The sequence below is a fragment of the Sitophilus oryzae genome, unplaced genomic scaffold (genome assembly GCF_002938485.1).
Source record: "Sitophilus oryzae breed Bouriz unplaced genomic scaffold, Soryzae_2.0 scaffold_1712_pilon_pilon, whole genome shotgun sequence".
Classification (NCBI taxonomy): Eukaryota; Metazoa; Arthropoda; class Insecta; order Coleoptera; family Curculionidae; genus Sitophilus; species Sitophilus oryzae.
Genome location: NW_022146405.1, coordinates 93,362 through 113,744, shown reverse-complemented (window position 1 = coordinate 113,744; position 20,383 = coordinate 93,362). Strand labels below are relative to the sequence as shown.

At 30.5% G+C, this 20,383-nt stretch overlaps 1 protein-coding gene across 1 annotated transcript in view; it reads right to left on the bottom strand.

Moving 5' to 3' along the window:
- Positions 1–1,384: 1,384 nt before the first annotated feature.
- The window catches only part of LOC115881289 (sodium-coupled monocarboxylate transporter 1), a gene marked incomplete at its 5' end in the record, with an annotated part of 104,824 nt that continues 85,825 nt past the window's right edge, over positions 1,385–20,383 (bottom strand). The window contains 2 exon segments of the mRNA XM_030898714.1: positions 1,385–2,385; positions 13,157–13,410. Coding sequence (XP_030754574.1) covers positions 1,977–2,385; positions 13,157–13,410 — 663 coding nt within the window. The 3' untranslated portion in view covers positions 1,385–1,976.

The window sequence follows — 20,383 nt, the reverse complement described above, 5'->3', positions numbered from 1 at the left end:
AAAATGCGTATTTATTTTGAAAATGCAAAGCGCATTTGTTTACAAAAAAAATATTTAAATCTTTGTAAAAAAGCATACCAATTAAATATACCACCATTATGTCCGCTCAAATATTAATTAATTACATACTTAATTGTTTTAATTGATAAATTATATTATTCTAGATAAATGTGGGATTTGAATCAGAAATAAATATAATAATAAGCTATGAAAATTAACTTCTCTGTTGTTATAAATATAAGCATTCGTCAAAAAATGAAATAAAATTTATAATGTGTTACTTTTTACTAAACTATCTGATAAACATACTAAATGGAGTTTTTTAGTATTTGGACCAATTATTTTTAATGCAAACAGTCAATTGTAGTTTGAATACTGGGATCATATTATTGGTCTTTTTTAACAAATATTTAAAAAAAAAAATTCAATGAAATATGCGAACTATATTGACAATATTAGTATATAGGTAGTATAATTTTTATTATTGCACCACAAAATTTAGTAATAGAAAAACCTCAGTACAATATTAGGTTTTGAAAACTTAAATGCGCCTAAAGAAATTAAGCATTAAAATAGTTACTGTATTTTGACAAAAAGTAAATATTTCAAAAACGGTAAGATTATAACGCGATAAACTTTAATCAAATTTATCTTTATTTTAATCGTAGAAACTAAAAATGTAATAATATACAGGGTGTTTTATTAAAAAATGCAACTTTCATATTTTTTATTTATTAGGGACACTCTCTATCCTGTAAAAATATTTTTAAATTGTAGCTGTAATAGTCCTTCAACGAATCCAAACCTTACAATTTATAAAAATCTAATCGTTTAGCTACAATACTCTGTGTCGTTTGTGGTGAATAACTGTGTATAGACAACACAAGTATTTTTTAACATGTATAGTTTAAACATGTATAGTTAAATTTAACTGTATACCTATTTTCTACTAAGTTAAAAATAACATTCGCCAATTTGTCAACAAAAGTATGAACTAACTTTAAATAGAAATTTAAAAGAACATCATTCACTGTACGCATCATATTATAATAAAGTTTTAATAAGGGTTTAATCATTATTGATTCTATATTCTTTGATTTTTTCTGTGATTCAGTGTTATAATATTATTATTTTCCATTGTTGTTCCACTGATTTTAAATTTTCCTTCGCCTTTATGTCAATAATAATAATATTACACTTTGTTTTACAATGAACCAAGAAAATCTAAATCAACAAAGTTTGTAAAAAATATTAAAAAATCTTTCATAACATTTAAAACTACTTATTGGAAAATAACATGTATCAAAGATACTTTCTAGTTAACCTCTAGGTACTAAGTAAAAGTAAAATGAAGAGAAAGACAGGATAAATAAAAGACTCCTTGTACAAAAAATTTTTTTATTAAATACACTGTATCATGTTTTGAATGATAATGCATTTAATGTAAATGGATCCTACAAATTTATAATGTTCTTAATACGAAATTGTTTAATGCATGCATTAAATTTTCTTTAATCATATCGATACTTCTAATACTCTATTAAATTAATTTAAAACACATTTAAAATTAATACACGTAGTACTTGGTTTAAAATAAATTCATTTAAATAACTATCTAGATATAACTCATAAAAATAATCTTCTTTAAGCTCTAGGCTAAAATTGATTTAAGTACCTATAATACTTCATTTAATCTTAATAAATAAATTAGAAAGCAGTAATATAACACTACTAAATTTAATACATAAAAGATAATAAGTAACAAAAATAGAGGGCTAATAAGTAAGAAATTAATATCAATGAGATAAAAAAATAACTAGTAGGTCTTTTTGTGTTTTTTAAGTAATCGTACTACAGCTAGAGATCACAGACATTTTTAGGGGCAAACACGCAGAGGGTAATCTTCATTTTATCTCTGGAAGAAAGTCTTAAAAAAGATTCTCTTCCTAGAAGTACCCCAATAACTCTAGCTCAAATCACAACTTTGTCCTGTATGTACCGTTTACTTCCTCCATGGGCATATCATGAGAGTATCCCTCATTTACTGCACCGTTATTCTTGAGATTCTCTGTTTGTTCTAGTTCTTGTTTTGTTGGAGTCTGGTTCTGGATTGAGCTAGTACTAGGACTCACGCTCAGTACACTAGAATCGTTCCTCTTCACTTTCTTCGAAGTTTTTTCGAAAGTTTTGCTGGCATATCTTCGTTTCTTTCCAGGGAAAAAGTCAGCCATCTTTCGGGCCCAAGGATGAATCAATTCCTCGTCGTATAGATCGCTTTCGCTGCCGGTAAAATAGGACACTGCCCAGCCGATGAAAACTGTAAAGAAGCAGCCGATGCAGGCGTAGTACATGTAGGTGATCGAATACAGCGCGGTGAGTGGATCCCTGAAACAAGAGATGGCGGTGGTTAGAGGGTGAAATCATAGTCACTCTAGGTGAAATGTGATAGGGGTGTATTAAATTATTAAACTCGATCTCAGATCATGTTTATTAAGCGGAGAGTGGGCCTATCGCATATTTATGACTGTCCCCTATGTTCTCCAATGTTGTTTTATGGTCGATGCTTACGTCGGATAGCATTAACATTAATGGGCGTTAAATATCTGGAATTAATTTTCTCGGTCAAAATTTTAATATTTTTTTCTTGCAAATGAGAGGGTTCTTTTTAAATGGCTCTTCTTACAGTGATTAAAAAAATGACGGTTTATCAAGTCTGCATTAAAAATTAATACAAGAAAATTAGAATACTAAACTAGATCTTTTTTGTTAGTTTAAATAAAACTATTTGTTAGGTAGCACAGCAACAGTATTTTTGTTGAAAGAAAAAAAAACTACATAAAAGAAAAATAAATAAATAAAAAATAACATTTTTAGTGCCACAGAGTATACGTATTTAATTGCAAATAAAGGTATATCGTAACTATCCAAATGTTGCATTCTCATACACTTTGCTTTCATAATTTGCTTGCCATATATTATCAAAGAACTGAAATTGTCACAAGTGAAACAAAAAAAGAAGTCCCAAGAAACTGTTATTTATCGCCGTGTGAGTGTCAGAAAGAATTTGTTTTAAATAATTTGGTATCCGAGCTACTAGCGATGAATCATTTATTTCATTTTTCAAAAAGGAAACATTCTTCAAAGAAATATAAAGAAGGCGTCCATTCTTCTCAAAGAGACCTGGTTTAAATTAAAAAAGAAGTAGAAAAAAGACTCAAAGTCTCGGTCTCAACGTTTATACAGAGTGAGTTTCCTACGATGTTCTCTATGGGTATCTTGGAAACTACTGGAGATAGAGAGTCGGTTAAATGGGGAAAGAATTGCAGTTTTGTGGGGTCACAAATATGCGCCTTTCAGATTTATGAAAAAGTTCATGGCTTACTAGATATTTTGAAAAAAACAAATTTCAGCTATTTTAAAAAGTGTCCCTAATTCCATTATAAGCTATTTTAGACAAAAAGTTTTCAGATAAAAGTTGTAGATATTCACATCCTTAATGAGATCGTCTCCTCTGTTTTTTTCTAAAGCCTGTCATTTTTGACATATCACACAAACATATGTTTTTTTAAATGGAAACCATAGTTGGCCATGACTTCATAAAAAGCGGCATTTTTTAAGTTTTTAGCGATATAAGCTATAATATGTTTTCTTCGAAAAATTACTGAATTATAGCCAATTCTTATCATTTTAAACAATTTCATTTAGTTAGCCATGGAAACAAGTTCCATCGCCGTTACTCTCAGAAATGTGAAGCTGTCACATTCAAACTTTTTAAATTAAAATAAACAAAAATTATAAATACGAATTTCTCAAATGAAGAAAAGCGTGTAGATATTCGCGCATCAATAGAGTGTTTCCAAAATGACTTTCATTATGCCCCCCCGCATAATGAAAGAAATGTTAAAAATTATTGATATCATAATAATATAAACTCAGGGATAGGAAGAGGTGGACTAATTGCATGGGCCTCGTCCATTTTAGATTAACCTGACCTATCCATTTTAGATTTTTTTATGGGGTATGGTTAAAAATAAGGTTTACAAAAGAACTTATGAATTAAGAGAGGCACTCGAAGTGGCGGTACGAGAGAAGTTTAATTAAATCAACCGGTCCTTTTGTGAGAATAGGTAATAATTCAGTTTTAAAAAGATGTAACTCAAAACAATGGAATTTTTGAACATTTTCTAAAATAACTTAAAGTGTATGCAGTGACTCGACTGCAGCGATATTATTTTTTTAAGTTTTAGTTTGTGTAATGAACTAAATAACTAAAGAACCGTTTAGTAATATATTCTGACTTTTTATAAGTTATAAATCACAAAAGAATAAGAATGCCATGCAATCTAAGTGAAATTAGTCAAGAGAAATAAGAATTGGCTATAACTAAATTTAACTTTTCTAACAAGTCTTGAAAATCGTTCTCTAAAAAACACAACATTCACCGGTCAACGTATCCTCGAAAATGTATGGTCAAGAAAAGTTGAACCAATAATCTTACACACTTTTCTTCATTTGAAAAATTCATATTTACAATTTTTGTTTATTTTAATTTACAAAGTTTGGATGTGGCAGCTTCACATTTATAAGAGCAAAGACCATTGTTTCCATGGCTAACTAAGTGAAATTATTTAAAAATGATAAGAATTGGCTATAACTCGATAATTTTTCGAAGAAAACATATTATAGCTTATATCGCTGAAAAGCTTAAAAAATTGCACTTTTTATAAAGTCATGGCCAACTATGGTTTCCATTAAAAAAAAACATATGTTTGTGTCAAATGTCAAAAATGACAGGCTTTAGAAAAAAACGGAGGACACAATCTCATTAAGGATGTGATTATCTACAACTTTTATCTGAAAACTTTTTGTCTAAAATAGCATATAATGGAATTAGGGACAATTTTTAAAATAGCCGAAATTTGTTTTTTTCTAAATATCTAATAAGCCATGAACTTTTTAAAAAATCTGAAAGGCGCATATTTATGACCCCACAAAACTGCAATTCTTTCCCCATTTAACCGACTCTCTATCTCCAGTAGTTTCCGAGATACCCATAGAGAACATCGTAGGAAACTCACCCTGTATAATGTTAAACAGTGACACGTGTTTCGCTCATACGAATACAATTAAAATTAATCCATACACACGTTCACATTTTACATATTAAAACAACACTGTGAGTGGTATCAAATTATTCGTAAAAAAATGATTTTTCCAAATATGCTAATGAGCTATCCTTGTTCCAATTGAAGGAATTCGGAGACGACTAAAAATATGATCTGGGTATCTTTTAACCGACTAGGACAAGACACGAATAACATTAGACTGTCAAATCAATTTTTCAAAGGCTCCTTGATTAAAAATTATTGTTTTTAACCCAGCCTTGGCCAAGTTGAAATTTCAAATACTATTTTTTTTAAACCAAAATGTTAAAAGTTGACATGTGATATGTTATTCTATTTAGAGTGTCATTTTCTATCGAATAAACTAAAGAATACCAAAGTTTCTATTTAAAAATCTAAAATTGTAGTCATTGCCGGTAAAACAGGAAGTGACCGAAAACAATTGAATATATATGTCAATAAATCCTAATTTATGTCATATACTAACATAGAAAATCTTGTTTTTTTATTTGAAAAAATAAAAAGTTATAGTGGTGGATGTTACCAAAAAATTATTATACAGGATGTCCCAGAAATAAGTGCAAGTATTTTAAGATGTGGTAAATCTCGATAAAAGAAACATATTTTCTCTTTATCGTTTTTCAAATAAGTCAAAAATTACGGAGTTATTTTACTTTGAAAATTTCCGAAAAAAAATATTGTTTGCTAAAATTTTGAGGATCACTGGATCTTTTCTGGATTTTCTTTTTTGTAAATTTAATCTAATACCTATGTTGCCATATTATCAAGAAATTATATTTTTTAACTAAAAACTAAAAAAAAATATTCAAAAAATTTCGAATTTTCAAAATTTTTTTTTCGCAAAAAACCTCATAGGCGTGTTTCTGGGGTTGAACTATACTACCTAATAATGAAATAGAGAAATCATATAGAGTGTGCAAAAAATCTATTCATTTATATTATTAAAACCTCCAACAGAAGAAAATTTATTTCGACAAGATATTTAAAAATTAGGTTTTTAATTCGAAATATCTTATTTAAAATGAATTTTATCAATTTCATAAATAATAAAATTTAGCTCGGGATTATTTTCAATAAAAAACTATCACTAATACTCAATATCCTAGTATATTTCTTAAAGTTTAAAACTCGAAAAAACCAGCAGTAAGAGCCACAGGTTCTCCTAGGCAAGAAAAAGTCAAACGAAAAAGTTTCAACGACTTACACGTGCGTTGTTATTTATTGTCCACAAGGACTGCAAGAACAACCCTTAAGGTATGATTAATTACATTTTTGCCGAGGACTAACGACAGAAAGAAAAGCGTAGAGATAAAATTTATATTAATTTCGCTTTTAGGCTGAGAGAGATTACAGTTGTTGAAAAAGTTTCCTTTTATATTATATTTTTGCAAAATATGATTTTAATTAGTTTTTCGTATTAAATATTATGACATATTAGCGCGTAAAAAAGTTTCACTTCACAAAAAATTTAATAGTACTTTGTAACGAAAATATTTTCGTTACATTTTTCCTTTTATATCGTTTATCCGTTTTTTTATATATTATCGATTTTTTGCGGAACCTCGATAGTGGTACACATCACTAGCGATGGTTGTTAGTTTAAATTGTTTAAATATTTTATATGTTTTCTGGTTGCTATGGGTTACCAATTATAATTTGTTTATTTTTAATGAAAACGAAGGTTTATTATTAATATTTTGTTTAGTGTTAAATAATTAAGATGCAATTGTTACACACATTTTTTTGAAGGTATGTAGGAAATTTTATCGTATGTATTATTTTTATTATTAATTATAAATTTTTTATATTGACATTTGGTACTTAACGCATGTCTAAATGAATGGGAGAATTCTATAAAGGGACTTTTTTTTGTTTTGCCGAAAATCACTCTCTCTCATCTCGATCTTCTTTGCTTAAACACCTAGTTTTTTTTCCAGACACCGGCACGAGGTACGACTTGGAAATTATTTATTAGTTTTATTTTTTTAAACATTTCTTACTATCTAATATGATTTAATTATTTAATTAACTTGTAACTTTAAATTCCTTTTTCTATTTTATCTTTTTATCTCACAGTTCATTTTTTTATCATCATTTCTTTATCTTCTTATCTTAGTAGCACTAGTATGGTAGTTTTGTAAAATTTTTTCTAATAGCTTTAACTTTTATTTAGTACTAATTATTTTTATCTTTCTTATTTATGTACTGAGACGCAAGCTGTCGAACAGGAACCCGCAGAGGTGTTCGATTTAGCAATCTCAGGGGCCATGAATAGAATCAATCACTGCAGGAGTACTCTCGGAGACGAAGCAGGAGGGACTCTGGTAAGTAAGGATTTTTTGTAATATTTATATTATACGACTTATGTCACCTTTAACGAATCCTTGCTTGCCAGAAGGCAACTCTTGTTTTATCTGGACCCTGTAGTGGTGGTGTCTATTGGCAGGCCATTCGACAGATAGATTTTGGTTTTTTGTTGTTTTTGGGTCACTCTAGGGAACGCATCTTTACCTCGTATCTGCCAAATTTACCTTACCTTATCTTTAAGAGTGACATATCTTTTCTTTTAGTTTTTATCTGTCGAATTGCCGCATTTATCGTTTTTCGTATCTTATCCTATCTTTCTATTTACCTTTATCTTTCTATCTAGTTTTTTAATTTATCTTTTAATATCGCATTTTAGTATTAACTTTTGCTCTAATTTAAATTTTCATATATTTCTAGTTTTTTTATCTTACATTTTTTTTATTCTTTTACACGTGTCTACAAATTAAATCAAATAATTTACTGTAACAATATATATTTTTTTTTCAAGTCGTACCGAAATGATTGTGGTGGTCTGGAATTTTCTAGAGAGAGAGAGAGAGAGCAAAATATTTTTCTTTTATATTTTTTTATAATTCTATATTTATATTCTTTATATTCTTTAAATAATTTGGACAATCTTTTCAATTATAACTTAATTTAAACTGTCATTGCCTATTTTCTTTTTTAAATTTTAATTATAAATTTTATTATAATAATTAGTAGTTGGATTTAGATATTGATTATTGTTTATTTGAATCACTAATATGTTGTTTAATCATAAGTTATTTTTATTGTACCTTCATTGGCAACCAACAGACAGTTCAATTGGTAATTTAGAACACCACCACAAAACTGGGTACTTATCAATTGTGTCGAGTAGAATACTGCTGTTTGTTATCTTCTAGGAAGATACGAGAATTGACCCTCCCCATAAGTAGCTCCCGCACTGAGACTGGTGGAGTCTCACAAGCTCTCCAACGTTAGCTGAACAATCACGCTACCCACCAGCGGACGAGTGCAGCGAAGAGGGTGAGGCCTTTCTCCCAACCAACCGAAGCAGAAACACTTAAGTATTCCAGTTGCATATCTAATCTCATATAATCGAGACTGTCACAGCCAATTACATTGATTGTTTATAATTGTTAATTAAATATAAGTCATTAATGAAATTTTCTATTGTCTTATTTAATTCCAAAGCATACTTCCACAAACCAGTAACTTTTAGAATTTTGTGGGTTAACTATTACTAGTTACAACTACTAATGTATATGAGTTCATTAAATTTTAGAGAAAATTATTAAGAATTTTTTTATTGTGTTAATTTTATTTATTCTGTTTATTCTTTATTTTAAATCTATCGCCTATACTACAGTGTCATCGGAAAATCTTACGAGTTAAAAAAGTTCTTCTGTGTTAATATTTGTAAATAAAGCACTTTTTATATATAACTGTCGGATTTACCTTTGAGGTGAAACTATATTTCATTATAATTCCGAAAATAAAGCAAGAGAAGCAAGTTATTTTTATTTAGTTGGAAATACCTTTATAATTTTTAATTACGCACTTGAATCTCACTTCTAGTTAAGGCGTTTTTTCCCTAACAAGGCAGTATAACCATAGTATAAGGAAACTAGTAGCTTTACTCCTTGTCAAATCCTTTGTTCTTTTTCTGCAACTTTATATGACCTTGTTCTCGCGTCGCATGACCACTGACGTAGCTGTATAGTTGTGGTCTATAACTAAGCAAAGTATAGTCGTGGCACTCGCCATAGTTTCACAGAGATGTATTTAGGAAAATATGCGTTCACAATAAAATAAAATAAAAGAAAATGATTGCATGAAAAAATTTGCTTGAAAACAGAATATTTTCACATTTCGTGTAAGTAACAATTCTTCTGTCTCTGAAAATTTTCTGATGGGAAGAAATGCGGAAAAAATATATAATGACGTATTTTTATATTATTACTTATTTCAAAGATTTTCTACAACTTTTTTTAAAAATTAAAACAAGTTTAATTTTAACATTAATGTGTTTGTTTTGTAGTAATATATTGGTTAGGTAATTTTCATTGGATAACTAATACATTGAACAACACATTGTACTAAATAGTAAAATAACATATTTCAACTTATAAACTTATAAAAATAATTGCTAATAAACATTACAGAAATTTCAAAAGAGAAAAGAAGCAAGAACAATGAGAAATAGCATCACTACTTTCTCACGTAATAAAAGAATACATTTTTAGTTAATGTTATCGAGTCCCGAAGGTGCCGAAAGAACTGGGAATTAATCTCTGAACTCTAGTTACCATATTATCAAGAAATTATGTTTTTTAACTAAAAACTAAAAAACATTGCGCAGAAAAATCCTCATATTTCTGGGCCAAAATTCGGTACTAGCATTTTTTTGTTCAATGATGGTGCAGTTCGTTAAACAGCAAGCAAGGGATGGTTGGCAAATGTAAGATCGTTAAAAAATTGAGGTTTAAATGAAAATTGTAGCGTTTTATTTTTCTTTTTATAAAATTCCAAATTTTAATATTGCTGGCGCCATCTATTCGCTAGATGTTAAACTTCATTCAGTACAGGTAGCGGTTCCTTTCCATAAAAACAAATTTCATTCAGTATAGACGATAGAGTTCACTTAATTGCCTTTGGTCATATGACCTGTCAATTGGAAGACTTCCGTTTTGCGAAAAGGAGGAAGGAGGTTTTTTTCCGAGAGAAGGAGATCAGAAAAAGACGCGTGGTTCAGCGTCCGACGAATCTCAGAGAAAAAGGGCTTTCTGAAACACTTTTCCTAACAGTAAAGGCACGGGTATCCAAAAGTGGAGATTTGAAATCCTGTAGAATATACTGTTCAGAGCCTAGTTCGTGTTTTTTTTGGCCTTTTCCTGGAATAAGATCACATTATTCCCGTTTTTTATTTATTTTGATAATGTTTGATTGTGCATTACTGGTTTGGATCAGCATATAGTTTGGCTATATTTTGGAAGGTGTACAGCTGATTTTCAGACCTAACTGGCGTATAAGAAATTGACGTATAAGTAATTGGCATATGAGTAACCACTTTTGAGACAGTATTTATGACTCTACATTTATTCTACTGATATCGAAGACTCCTGCTACTATCGAAGAGTCTACATCCACTTCCGTTAGTCTGGAGACTGCCTGCCTATCTGTTCACTACGTCATAAATTAAAAAAAAAATACAGATAAGTTCTAAGTTCAACACACAAGGTATTCCCTAAATTTTTTTTACTTTGAGATAATATTTTGAATATCTCTGTGAATTGTTGTCATTTATTCCATATATTATAGTCAAAATTTACCTTTTAGTTAACATTATAAGTCATGCTTTGTCCTTAACGGTACGTTTTACTTCAGTATGATCTTTTATGTGAGAATCGCTAACACGGATTCATTTTTGAAGGTTATTGTACACGATTTGTTTCGAAACATCATCGTATTGGTACTTACATAAATTTCACCTGTTTATATATTACGTAGTATAGTATACTGAAGAGAACTTTAACTAAATTTGAGTTTACTTAAAGCAACTAACGATTTCATTGGGATAATTGAAACTGGGTTTAAACTGATTGATAATTGTGTTCGTTTTTAAATAAATGTTCAACGTAGGATAGTTATATCTGACTTTTTATTCTTGATGAACATAATAGACCCTTATTGCTGTTGATTATTTTATTTTAGCTATTTCATGATCAAATTTTCTTACTGGTTTCTTACTTTACCTTTTCATACCCAAAGTAAGTGGCGCTCTTTTTACTGTCTTTGACCATTACTATTTGAATACTTAACATCAATTTTAGAATCTTTGCAGCCTATACATTATTACTTTTATTTTATTATTTAACAACATTATTAAGTCACCACAGGTCACAAGCCTTACCTACGAACCCAGCTCTCCTCTAACCCTGAGCAACGGATACATTTTTCTTTCTGTTTGAGTGATGACAGAAAAAGTCGTCACAAAATAATATCAAATTATTAAGTAGTAATCAGTCATGAGAAAATTGACAAAACCTGAACACAAACATGATCACAAATGACCCTCAAAAAAAACTCAGCACAATTTTTTGAATTATTACTACAACCAATAGCAGCACACGGCACTCATTTTTTGTCAATCCGTCTCTGTGCAGGGACGCAACGCTCGAACCTCGCAGGTCGACGGACGCAAGTCAACTGAAACGCTCTGCAATCTGCCGATATTCGACAGATTGTAAAAACTGGCCCAAAATATTTGGGAGAGTGCAACTACTGTTTTCCTTCTACTATGGTATAGCTTTAGAATCGAACCATCGTATACTGTGAAATTATGCACAAGCATTCTTCCTTCTACTCTTCAGAACCATTCTAAGCCAAGTTTTGCTTTATATTTTAACCGATAACAGTGTATTTGTTGCTCGATATAGGCATATTATTCACATTAAAAAAATACGCAAGACAATAAATATTTTGATATTTAAAAAATTATGAGAATTTTGAATTACAGTTACTAGTTATCTTTCTGATTCTTTTCAAATACATTTCTGGAATTTATACTCAAATAAACGAAACCAAAAAATGTACGAATTTCAACTTTCTTTGATTAATTAAATAAATGCATTTATTGTCAAAAAAATTTTACAATTTGTAGACCAAGGTAAAGTAAACAAACGAACAAACAAAAGAGAATATACAAATTAAGTGTACAATTAAGTATACAAAACAAGTATACAAATTAATTATCAGTCTTATTGTTTAAAATAAACATTTATAAATGTTTACAATATCAAAGAATAAAAGAATAAAAATAAGAATCAAAAATATTTAGTAAGTTTATATTAAATATAGTAATAGCAAATATTAGACCAGTGCTTACAAGATCAAATTCGATTATCAAAATATAAGTCATTTACGGCGTAGAAAGCCTTGTCTAGTAAATAAGATTTCAATGCTTTGCGAAATGAAGAAAATGTGTTATGGATTTGATTTCAAATGGCAGGTGATTTTTTTCGAGTTGTATAATATTGAACTTTTAACTAACTCTGAGCGTGGGGTAGGTAGAGAAAGATCTTGCTCCGCTTTCCTGGGTGGATAAGTGTGAGATGGCCTTTCTTGAGAAACTGATACATGCTTACGTATTAGGCAAACGGATTCAAAAATAAATAAGGAAGGAAGAGTTAATATTTTTAATTTTTTAAAAAAGTCCTGGCAATGAGTTCTGCTGTTTAGTCCCAGTGAATATCGAATAGCTCTCTTCTGGAGCTTGAAAATGCGGTTAAATTGAGGCGCACAACCAGAATGGAAGGGCATATCTGAGGTGCGACTCAACAAGTGCATAATAAACAGTTCTAGCCACTGACAAGATAAGCTCCTTAGAAACAGATCTTAATGCAAAACAGGCAGAGCTTCATTTTTTCGACAAAGCGTCGATATGCATGTCCCATTTTAGAGAATTGTCTACAACAAGTCCTAAGAATTTGACAGATTTTACGACGTCAATGGTGGTTTTGGCGACAAAAAGCTGCAGGCGAGTTTTTATACGACAAAGCTTTAGTTTTAGAAATGTTGAGACTTAGGAGATTCGAATCGCACTAAGATTTAATGGTGATTAAGTCATTTGATATAATCCTATGAATTTATGATTTAAAATTGTTTTCTGTTACTACAAGGTTTTAGGTGTTAGTACTTACATAGTTTCAGCCCTGGTAGTATTTAATGGTGCTAAAGAATCATTATAAATAGTGTAACGAGGTGACTGAGTAGTAGTTGGTGTCCATACAGGCACTCTGTGTTCTGGTTTCAAAATATTGTCATTGAACGAACTGTTTGAGCAACCATCAGTATTGAGTGGGAGAACAGCTGCTGGAGGCTTGTCAACTGTGAGTCCGCCGAAGGTTATCCACAGAATAATAATATGTCCTACGATGACACCCACTGATGCGCCCTGAAACAGAAAGGATAACACTATAGATTTGATAGAAAATTAAAGTTTCTGTAAAGGTTGTTTCTGCTAAGATTTTTAATTTTTGAATGTCCTGCTTTGTATTCAACTGAGATATTTTAAAGAGACAGGAATTCAGAATCATTTGCCATGAATTATTGCTTCAAGCGTCTGAAACTAATGCTGTATTAACATATTCTTGGAGTTATAGACTAGTTGACTTGAATTTAATTGATGATAAATGGTTATAAGTGATTTTTCATTAGACACTTCATTAGAATATTATAATTCACCCCAAAAAGTCCTATATGGGTATTTCGCCACTGCAAGAAAATCTACAAAATAAAATAGTTATTTTTTTGTAAACTCTGTTACAGACTAACAAATTTGTTTAACGAACAAAAAAAATGCTTACTGTTTCGGTAGTAGTTCTTTCCGTCATCGAAAGCAAAAATACAAAGAATAACGAAAAGAAACTATTTAAAATATTTAGATGCCACTATTCCAGGACACTTTAGTATTTTTAAACAGATACGTATACAAAAACCGTTGACGTTCTGTTAAAATGACATTATATCAAGCTAAACTTCAAAATTAACAATAATTACCAAATAATTACTTAATAGAGTAAAATCAAAAAGTCCCAAACTTCCTGTATAACTATTTTAAATTTTTACGTATGTTATGTTCTTTAACAGCGATAAATTTTACATTGGTTAACCATCTAGACCCTTAAATGTTCGAATTAAAGAACATAAAGATTATTATTTAAGAAAGGGAGATTTTCACAAATCTAAGATTTGTCAGCATTCATGGGACACAGGGCACAGAATAAATTTTAATTACGCCAAAATTATAATGGAAGAAGCCATAGATTCTAAAAGAAATAAAAGAGGCTTTTTTGTACAATCTAATAAAAATAAATGTATCATGCATCTGTAGATGTTAGTAATATATGGCAATCGCTCCTTTGATTTTAAAGAACATAATATAAATAAACATAACATACCAAAAAATTAAAAATAATCATACAGAAAGTTTGGGGATGGTTGGGGCTTTTGGTTTTACCTTATTAAGTAATTGTTATCAGGTAGTTATTGTTAATTTTGAAGTTTAACTTGATATAATGTCATTTTAACAGAACATCAACGGTTTTTGTAGACGTATCTGTTTTAAAAAACTAAAGTGTCCTCGAATAGTTGAATTTAAATATTTTAAATAGTTTTTTTAACCGTTACCTAACCTAACCTAACCTAACTAAAGGACTATAAGGAAAAGATTAAATGAAGCAAATCTTATGTCAAGAAGGCCTGCTTCCGGACCAGAACTTACTAGATGTGTTGACTAGGCCCAAAAGCAAAGGCATGGTCTTAATGTAAAAATTACAATTTCCAACAAAAATAAAGCTAAATAAGCTCCCAAAAATTTCACTTCAATACAAACCTTTGTTCTCCTTGCAAAAACCGCGTCGTATATGATGCGCCACCCTGTATAATTCGATTTCAATCAAAATTTCAATGATTCGGATATAAGCAGAATAGGTACAGCTTATGCCTTAGATTTAATTATTTTAATAAATTTACTTAGAAAAAGAATTAAAAAAATCAAAAAAATAAAAAGGAAATAATTAAAAATTTTCTAAAATTCCTAAAATAAAAAATTAAAAGCAACGAAAAAAAAAGGTAAACATTTTAGTATTTCCATAAAAAATTGATTGTTTTTCTAACCAATCTTTATAATTATTCTCCTTTTATTTTCATCGACATCCTGACATATAAAACTGATATTTCGCTGAACGCATACGACTTCTCTCGCATACTCGGTCATAATCCCTATCGACGTTTGCCCACTTCGCCGATTAAAGCCAGCAGATAGTGTAAAAATCTGCGCTCTGCTGCAGCCACGCTGCAAAGGGCATCGAGAATCGCAAAGCGAATGCGACAAGCGAAGGGCTGTCCATTTGGCCGTCGGATATCGGGCGGATTTCCATCGAATTGATGCGATGTGAATCGAGCAGCCCGCGGCTTTATTACTCTATGGATAGTTAATGAAGCAATGGTGGAGAATGAGGCAAAGGTACGATAGCAGTTGAGCAGATAATGTTAGAAAAGGGTAAAAGAAGTTGATATTAATCTGAATAAATAAAACAAAGTCGGGGTTTTGTTAGGGGGCCTTTTTTATGATTGTAAATAATTTTTAAGGTGTTAACGTTGAAATTAATCGTGAAAGTCACTTCGAAAATTTTGGTATTTGGTCGGTACATTATACCAACAAAAAAAATAAAGGTGTCAATATTTGTGTCTAGCCCTAGCAGGCAACTATTAAGCCCGACCAAGCACGTTAGAGTTTTTGACAAACACAAATGAATTAACACTCTTCAAATAACCACGCTAACCAACCTGATTGGTCAAGCTTAAAAGTTGACTGCTAGGGCTAGACACTTCTGGTGTCAATATGCAGGGTGGTCCGAACTGTATTCCGGAAACTTCAGCGGTATATTCTGCAGATAAAAATAAGTAAAAAGGTTTGTATAAATGTATGTCCTAAAATGCTTAGTTTCGGAGATACAGGGTGTAAAAGTTTTATTTTTATTTCGATTTTTTTCAAATAATTTCTGAAGTTTCTTTTCTTCACCGGAAATGATCACAACTTTTGATTTTTAAATAGCAGCGTCGGTATTTTTTTACTTTATTCGATAGAAAATGACACTCTGAATAGAATGACATATCATATTTTATGTCAACTTTTGACATTTTCGCATATGGTTTATTTGAAATTGTAACCTGCGGTTCATAACGACAATTTGACTCGAAATACCAAGTGTGTGGTATCAAATTATTCATAAAAATATGCTTTTTCTATATATGCTAATGAGCCACCCTCGTTCCATTTGAAAAAATTGAGATTTGATTAAAAATACGATTTGGGTATCTTTTAACCGGCCAGGACAAGACACTAAAAACACTAGACGGTCAAATCTAATTTTCCAAGGCTCCTTGATTAAAAACTAGTGTTTTTAACACAGCCATGGCACTCTAGATTGAAATTTAAAATACAATTACTCAATCTATTCCGAGAATGAAAATTTTTCTATCGAATAAAATAAAAATATACCGAGGGTGCCATTTAAAAATCAAAAGTTGTAGTCATTTCCGGTGAAACAGGAAGTGACCGAAAATAACTGAATACGTCAATCAGTCCTAATTTATGTCATATACTAATATACCAAATCTCGTTTTTTTATCTAAAAAAAATAAAAAAGTTATAGGGGTGCTCACTTTTGAGACGCACCCGGTATATAATTTGATGAGGGTCCTATTCATTGATGAGTAATTAATTCCCAGAGAGAATGCGGTGATTTAGTGTTTTAATTTGATTTTACTATAAAGATCCCCTTTTTTACCATTTTTTATAAAAAAAAACTAACCATCCACAAATAGTAATTAAAATTAATCGGATCGATCTGCATAAACTTTTCAACAGTTGCTTCATTTACTTCTTCGTTCCAGTCGTCCAATAATCGGGCGTCGCAGTTCAAAATTCACCCGGACTAGCGAGCGCAAAGTTGGAAATTTTAATGTGCCGAGATCGAGATCTATTAAAAAAGTTTCCAGCCGGTGGTGAATTAGCAAATTTCGAAAGGACCCGCGCTAATGATCGTTCGAGAAGTTAAAATGGCGAATACTGAAGGGTTTTTGGTAGGGATGTGGTTAATTAAAAAACGTATCGATGTTTGATCTTTCATTTTGCGTCAAAAGTGGCTCACCCCTTTTTATTTTTCGCGTAAAAAACGAGATCTGGTATGTTAGTTATATGACATAAATTAGGGTTGATTGAGGTATTCAATTGTTTTTGGTCATTTTTTGTTTCACCGGAAATGACTATAAATTTTGATTTTCATGACACCGTCGGTATTTTTCTACTTCATTCGATAGAAAAATGACACTGATTAGAAAGTCATATTATATGTCAACTTTTGACATATTTTCATATGGTTTATTTGAAATTGTATCATGCGGTTCTAAGGATAACTTGACTCGAGATATCAAGTTTGTGGTACAAACTTATTCGTAAAAAATTGCTTTTTCCAAATTTGCTAATAAGCCACTCCCGTTCCATTTGAAAAAATTGGCACCGGGAGGCACGTATAGCCGCCCATACTAAAATATGTTAATAACAAGTTGGTAGGCAGTTCTTTTAGTTTCAAAGTAATGGAATTTTTCCAATTTTTTTTATCTCAAAAACTGCGACTTTTGTTTAGTAATTTCCGGTGAAACAGGAAATGACCAACAATTGAACACGTCAATTAATCCTAAATTATGTCATATAACAACATACCAAATCTCGTGTTTTATCTAAAAAAATATAAAAGTTATAGGACACTTTTTAGACGTGCCCGGTATAGTAGCTTTAATATACTACCTATTTAGTATTCACCCCTAATTTTACCCCCATATCGGATGAATTTTCAAGTATCGATTTTCAGTGCTCAGTTGCATTATTTAAGAGACCTTTTGGCAAAATTTTGTACTCGTACAACAAACATTCAAATTTGTTATATAAGCTTAATTTCACCCTTAATTTTACCCCTTTAGGGTATAAATAAATAATCCTTTTTTAATACTGATTTACGTCACTTAAGCAAAATTTCATATCATCGATTTTATCATACTAAAAAAAGATCTCTAATATCACTCATTTAAATTCGAAAAATTGCTTCTTCATGCTCAATTATCCACTTAAAGAGCTTCTTTTTGTTTAAAGAAAATTTCGCACAACTAGAACAAATTGAAAAATTAAAAATATGTAGTCCCAGCACTAACTAATCACTGAGAAATTACGTATATCCAAAAAACGTTAAAAGTTATCTATATTCGTAAACTATATCGACAATATGAATATCGATATGTTTATACAGCCCTAGTATGTCGAAGTTTTGGACAGAGTAGATTATTGAAGGAAAATTATGTTATTGTTCGATTTAAGGCATATTAAAACATAAATTTAATAAATAGTATAAATTAAAGAAAATATATTACCACGACTATTGCAAAATTTCAAGTTCATTTCGCTTGAACAATTTGAGAAGTCTAGACGGAATAATAATAAAATAACTTAAATTTCGTAAAGTTTGACTTTGAGTACTAATTAATTTTCGGGGTTAACTGGCCATACTTTAAAAATAGAATTTGAGGTTCCCTCTTTGACATTTTTAGCCCATTTATTTACTAAACTGTTCCAGAGAGCATAGTAAAAGATATATCAAAGAGCCAGCTTTCTTAAAATACTTGTTTTCCAGACGTTGCTATACTCTGTTTTTTTTCTCAGGTAAGATTTCGACAGACGATGACAGAAGAAAAGCAGATGACGTCCCATACAAATCTAATTATTTTACTAAAAAAAATTCTAATATTTTTTAAGTTAACTATGGATGGGTTTAAATATAAATCCGTCATGGGTCGTCTCTGGTTTTTATTCAGTTTTATTGGTTTATTTCAAAAATGACAGATCATATTTCAATTTTATTGGTTTGACGGAATGATGAACAACAAACGGACGCCGATGCGTATGAACTCGCCTTTAGATTTTTGAGGCTTGTCAAAGTCTTGCCAAATTATAGGTTATCATTTTGTGTCAACTTATGTCAAATACCATACCCTGCGTTTTGGAAGATGATGCATTTTGATTCGTGTAATTACGTGTGTTTTGTGTCTTTTGAAGTCAAGTGGAGGAAAATCGAGGGAAAATTAACTGTAGACACAGAGTTTGAGGCTTGTCAAAGTTTTGCCAAATTATAGGTTATCATTTTGTGTCAACTTATGTCAAATACCATACCCTGCGTTTTGGAAGATGATGCATTTTGGTTCGTGTTATTACGTGTGTTTTGTGTCTTTTGAAGTCAAGTGGAGGAAAATCGAGGGAAAATTAACTGTAGACACAGAGCACAGTTTATAGTTAATACTCGATGCCCAGGCAGAAAGTCTTATACAATAATAAAGTTACCATCAATACAGTTTGTATACCATCTCGTCGTAGATAAGTGCATCTCGTATATAGTACAAGGATCGTACTAAACATATACTAAAAACTAGAGTAGCTGTAAAATATCGACATCACACGATAGGTAAATCATGGATTTTAGTACTGCAGAAAAATAATGTCAAAAGGTACTGGTTTAAAAAAATTAAGATTATAGTTAATTAATCAACCTTTAAGGTATTTGGTAAGTGTTATTATTAATAAAATAGTTTGTTTTATTTGTGTTGTTTTATTTATTCCTGTGGAATATTATAAATTTGTATTTGTACATAAGTTATATTGATAAATATAATAAATGCGGGAAGTTTCTTGAAGCTTGAAAGTAAGAAATAGTTCTTTTTATATTTTTTTGGTATGTGGTGTTTTGTCCTTTATTTTGTATTAACACATACCGTTTTTTAAATAAAATAACTCGATTACATTTTTTCAGTTTTATACAGTTTTTTTTCACAATATTTTGAAGTAATCACTTGTCAGTCAAATTTTAAATATATTAATTTCCTGCTATGCGTTCCAATTGTACCAACTTGTTTCTTTGTAATATAAAATTAACTACTTTGAAATTAAAATGACAGACACATCTATCACTGTCAAGGATTTTGTCGTTGGACAGACTATAGCTCTCGTACTAATACCCGACTAGTTAGAACCCTTTTAGAACCAGAATCATATCGGTCTGTTCAAACTAAATTGTATTTGTGAATTTTACATACAATCGGAATATATAAACAGTATTAATCCCGGAATAACAAGGTCTATTAGGGATTCGTGCCTGATTAATACTGTATTAATCGTATCCAGATCCCACCGAACTTATCCGATCGCACCCGAATCGAGTCGATTGACTAAATCCAAGCCGATTGATTCTCGGCTCTGCGAAATGGTTTATGCAATTAGGAAGTTGGTACTAATCCAGCCGGGAAATTTGACTATGCAG